The sequence below is a fragment of the Nuphar pumila genome, chromosome 10 (genome assembly GCF_984573655.1).
Source record: "Nuphar pumila chromosome 10, dmNupPumi1.hap1.1, whole genome shotgun sequence".
Classification (NCBI taxonomy): domain Eukaryota; kingdom Viridiplantae; phylum Streptophyta; class Magnoliopsida; order Nymphaeales; family Nymphaeaceae; genus Nuphar; species Nuphar pumila.
The window spans coordinates 91,323,986-91,329,176 of NC_143258.1; the positions used below are offsets into that span (position 1 = coordinate 91,323,986).

The 5,191-nt window shown below is 43.1% G+C and overlaps 1 protein-coding gene across 1 annotated transcript; it reads left to right on the plus strand.

Moving 5' to 3' along the window:
* Positions 1 to 517: 517 nt before the first annotated feature.
* On the plus strand, positions 518 to 3,321 carry LOC149827341 (WRKY transcription factor 6-like). The gene is made up of 5 exons (XM_090020293.1): positions 518 to 882; positions 1,197 to 1,292; positions 1,427 to 1,588; positions 1,859 to 2,239; positions 2,401 to 3,321. The coding sequence occupies exons 1-5, from the start codon at positions 631 to 633 to the stop codon at positions 3,139 to 3,141; spliced, it is 1,632 nt and encodes a 543-aa protein (XP_089876419.1). The 5' UTR covers positions 518 to 630; the 3' UTR covers positions 3,142 to 3,321.
* The last annotated feature ends 1,870 nt before the right edge of the window (positions 3,322 to 5,191 follow it).

The following is a 5,191-nucleotide window of genomic DNA, read 5'->3' on the forward strand; positions in this document are numbered from 1 at the left end:
ACTATGACCACATTGATATATCCAGTTTGAGTTTTTTTTTTTTTTAAAGAATGAAAAAAGGGCAATCTCTACTAGAGAGAATGGTACAGTCTAGTGTGGTTATTTTCTCTGGAAAGTGTGACGTAGTCAATACGAGAGAGAGAGAGAGAGAGAGAGAGAGAGAGAGAGGGGTCAAAGGGTGGGGGCGTGGGAGGTTCGAGGGAGACTCCAGGTGTGGGTCCCGTTTGTCAAAGCCGAGCAGTCAAACAGGTCGACGACGAGGGGTGGGACCACCACGTGGGGACTGACGAGGAGCCAATGGCGGACGGGGAGATGCCCATTGAACGGGTCGAACAGCCGATTGACTCTGTCTGCAGCCTCATCTCCTGCCGCGTGGCTTCCTCCACCGCCAGCTGTCCCCTGACGCACCTGCTTACGCCACCACTACCTCTCTCTCTCTCTTCTTTGCTCCCTTTTTATTCACCGTAGCCTTGCACCATGAAAGACTTCTTCGGTTCTCCCACTCCATCACTAACCTCTCTCTCTCTCTCTCTCGAATCAAGATCAGATATTTTTATCTATTTTGGTTATTCGAAGCACATAATTAAGGAATCCATTTCTGTTGTTGCTTCGGCCTGGTTCTGATTTTTGATGGACAAAGGTGGTGGGCTCAGCATCGCTTCGGATTCCAGCGTGTTCTTCCTGACCAAGACGGCACCTCTCGACCCGTTCCGCAGCGCCAAGAGGAAGCGCGAGCCCATCCCGCTCGGCTCCGACGACGAGCGCGTCTTCGGCGAGATGGATTTCTTCTCTGAGAAGGCGCGGTTGGGCCCCAAGGAGGCGGATCTCAAAGTGAAGAAGGAAGATTCCAGTGAACCTCTGGTTCGTGATGTTAATGTCAATGTGAGTGATCTGTATATTTCTGTACTTCTCTTTTCTCTGTTTTGTTTTGTTTTTTGCGTTCCGTTAGTCCAATTAATTCGTTCGATGCTGTCCAATCAACTTTTCTTTTTATTCATCCTTGTTGATGTTTGTTTCTTGGTGACCAAGGAATCGGATTTTTTTTAGTATGATCTGGTTTTGTGAATTATTTCCAATTTCATGATTAGCGTCTTTCAGAACTATTATCCCATTGATTAGTCCTAATCTCTAGCTGATCATTGAAACAATTCAAAATAATGGACTGAAATTAGTTTTCTCTTTTTGGTTCCAATTAGACCGGGTTACGCCTTCTTACCGCAAACACCGGAAGCGATCAATCGAGCGTCGACGATTGTGCGCATACCGATCACGAAGAGAAGGCAAATAATGAGGTAATTGAGCGCTAATGCTTAATTAATGCTAGGAAGTATCACAAGAAATGGTATATGATACAGTTTCATAGCAAATGAAAACAAATTGATCTGATGAAGGAATTGAATTCAAAAGAATCTGATCTTCCTTGCAGCTTTTGATGCTCAAAGCAGAAGTCGAACGGGTGAACGAAGAGAATCGACATTTGCGGAGCATGTTTCATCAAGTGAGCAACGATTATAGGAGCCTGCAGATGCAGGTTGCATCACTTATGCAGCACCACAGTCAGCTAAAAGCCAACGGAAATCAGGAACAGGTTTGCAGCATATTACCAATCCTAACTCATCATTTTTTTATTTTTTTATAATTAGATTGCACCCACGACCACACTACATTGATTTCTTCACCATCTAATAAGGATGTAGATGGGGACGCCATTGATGATTTATGTATCATCCTTGATATATATAACCAACTACAATTAAAAGAAAGGCCACAATTTGCACGTAATGATAATGAGAGTGATTATCAATCCCCGTGATTAAAATGCACAAAACTCATTCTTGGTGCAATTACTATATCTCAGAGAGGAGAAGAAGATAAGAAGGGAGTCAAACTCATAGAGTCTGGAGGAAGGCCGATCATCCCAAGGCAATTCATGGACCCAGGCCCGACATTAGGTGCCGCAGACCCTGAAGAGACCTTGCAGTCTTCATCGGAGGAAGAACGGAGCCATGATCGGTCGACATCACCAGTGAACAACATGGAAGTGGTATCAAGGGAGATTGTTTCAGTGGGTAGTCCTGATCACTTGATCAGAGAGGAGAGCCCAGACGGGACTTCACAAGGTTGGGTCCCTAACAAGTCCCCCAAGTTGCACCAGGCCACAAATATTGTCGAGCAAACGACAGAGGCCACAATGAGGAAGGCTAGAGTTTCGGTTCGCGCGAGATCAGAAGCTCCAATGGTAAGAGCTTGCTCTCAGTTTTGCATAATTAGTGCTAATTGTTTGCATGGCTAAGCTCATGTAGATGGGATAAGGTTTGATGATAATCGATAATCGATCTGATAATCATGATAATTGATGATTTTATGTATTAATTGATAAATTTGATTTCTATTTTTCAGATAACAGATGGATGCCAATGGAGGAAATATGGGCAAAAGATGGCAAAAGGGAATCCATGCCCACGAGCATATTATCGTTGCACCATGGCAGCCGGCTGTCCAGTGCGCAAACAAGTGCAGAGGTGTGCAGAAGACAGAACAATCCTGATAACTACATATGAAGGGAACCACAACCATCCGCTTCCCCCAGCAGCCATGGCCATGGCATCCACAACATCAGCCGCTGCGAGCATGCTGCTCTCCGGATCGATGCCGAGCGCCGATGGGCTCGTGAATTCCAGCTTTTTGGCTCGAACACTGCTGCCTTGCTCATCCAGCATGGCCACCATCTCGGCTTCGGCTCCATTTCCCACTGTCACCCTCGATCTAACAAAGTCGGAGAACCCATTAGGTTTCCAGAGGCCTGGTTCAGCACCATTCAATCTCCCATTCGGCAATGCACCGCAGCCATTCGCAGCAGCACCAGCCCAATTGTTCAGGCAATCCATCTACAACCAATCGAAATTCTCCGGCCTGCAAATCTCCGGCGGCCTAGAAGCGGCAGTGGCAGCGCAGGTAGGCCAGCAGCAGCAGCAGAACCCATCATTGGCAGATGCAGTGAGCGCGATCACAGCCGATCCCAATTTCACTGCTGCATTAGCAGCAGCAATCACCTCAATCATTGGTTCACAGCAAAATAACCACCAAAGCAATACCACCAACAGCAATAGCAATAGCTCTTTACAGCAGAATCTTGCATAGAAGAAGAAACTTAAAGCTGGATTTTACTATTACCATTATTTTTTTTTAAGGAATATAATTACCATTATCACTATACAACTGTTCAGTTTCTTTTCCTTTTTTTCTGAAGGAAACAGGTACATCCCATTTTCTTATTTTTCCATTTATCTATATGGAATAAAGATGATACTTATTTCTTTCTTTTTTTCCTTTCACAGAAGAAAAAATTGTGTACAAATTGTTATAAGTACCAACCTTAGGATGGTGCCTATCATTTCAATACTATAAATGTGCATGGATTTTCTGTTTTTGTATAGAGGAGAAAAATGACGTTTTAGCTTTTCTTCCACCCTTTCTCTTGATGATATTAATGTATCAACAAGTGATAAAACTTTTTTCCACGGCTGGAGTTTCACGTGTATCAGTTTTTCCTCAAATTGTACATTGATTGAAACTGAGTGGAGGATAAGTCATAAGGCAACATTCACACGAAAGAGACTGGAAATTCTCATCTTTGCTTTTTCTTCTTTGTTAATAAATGTGAGAGAGAGATTGTTTAAAGTATTGACTGCTGAAGTTGGGAGACACAGGAGTTATGGCAGCGCATTGACCGGATGGTTAAGACCATGGAAAGTGCAGGTCCTGATTTTGTTATTGGAGATTCAAAGAACTCATTAATATCTGCCCAAGGTATTGGTCAAAGGATTGAAAATCCGATCTCTTTAGAATTGGACTACTGTAAGTGTCCACTTTTCCCACGCAGACTGAGGCCTATTGTAGACCTCGTGTGGTCACTCTGTGAGGGTGAGAATCAGGATGTTTGAAGGCCCTAAACGGTTTCGATCCAAAACAGCTAAATACAAGAGAATTCGGATAAGAATCAAATTTGGAACAGTAAAAAATTGCAAAACTTCCATCCTGGATCTGACAGACTTGCATCCATACCTAAACCTCATGACTTCAACTCTCTTTGTGATCAAACCCGTGACAGATATGGATCAACATTGTAATTTGTAATGCCAGTCCGCTCTCTCCAAGTTTACCACTGTTAGCAGGGTATCAACGGGTCGGATCTGGTTCGCACCCAGGTGAGTCCGAACCTGGATCTGTTTTGAGGTGGGGGTATCGGGTCTAGGCCTGGACCCTATCGGGCCTGCTATAAGAAAATCCATACTCAGAATCTATAAGGATTGCATGAACCAGACCTGGTCCATACCTGATAAAATAATATTTTTTATGTTTTTATATTTAAAAATCACGGATCTTAACCAGAACTCAGGGTGGAACCCGAGTCTGGTATGAAAGTTCACAAACCATACCCAGCTATATATACTAATTTGGCCCTTTGGTCTAACTGAACCTCTTTTTTTGTCTCCAAACCCTGACCCTATGGGGTTTGATACGGGTCAGAGTCAAATAACCTCACCCCTTGACAACCTTAACTGTCATGTAGGGCCAATTAAGGCTGATCATGGTGGGCTTCTCGTCATCAAGTTAAAAAAATGGACCGTTGTGGTTGAAGTTGTCCATCGGTGGGTGTGATTCTAATTTATTCTACTTTTTTTTTTTTTAAATTATTAGGAGAAACTACCCCAGGTTCATAGACCTAGTCGTGCTGGCTCTGTCTGTCGTACTTATGATCGCTGTCCTGGCAGCATAAAATTAAGATGTGTGCTTGGGCCAAGGGTATGAAAATGGGAAAGGGGTTAGACTCACTTTGGTCAAGTCAAAGTCAAATGGGTTAACTCGGGTGGGCAGGTTATTGGGTTTTGACAAGTTCAAAGAAAAAAAATCAGAACTCCTAAACGGTGCAACAGAAAAATCTCAAATTTTGAGGAATGGTTCTAGACACTATAAACTAGGCCCTAACCAACTATGAGGGTTAAAGAACTCAAGAACATAGAAATATGATTTTTGAAAGTTGCAGGAAAATTTAGGGTTATATATGCAGGGACTGACTGAATTGTAAAATTGAGTTCTTAGATATGAGAACTCAATAAATCCTAAAAATTGTGGGCTTAGTTCTAGATACACCTGAGTCCAAAAAATCAAACTCAGATCCCTCATGGTT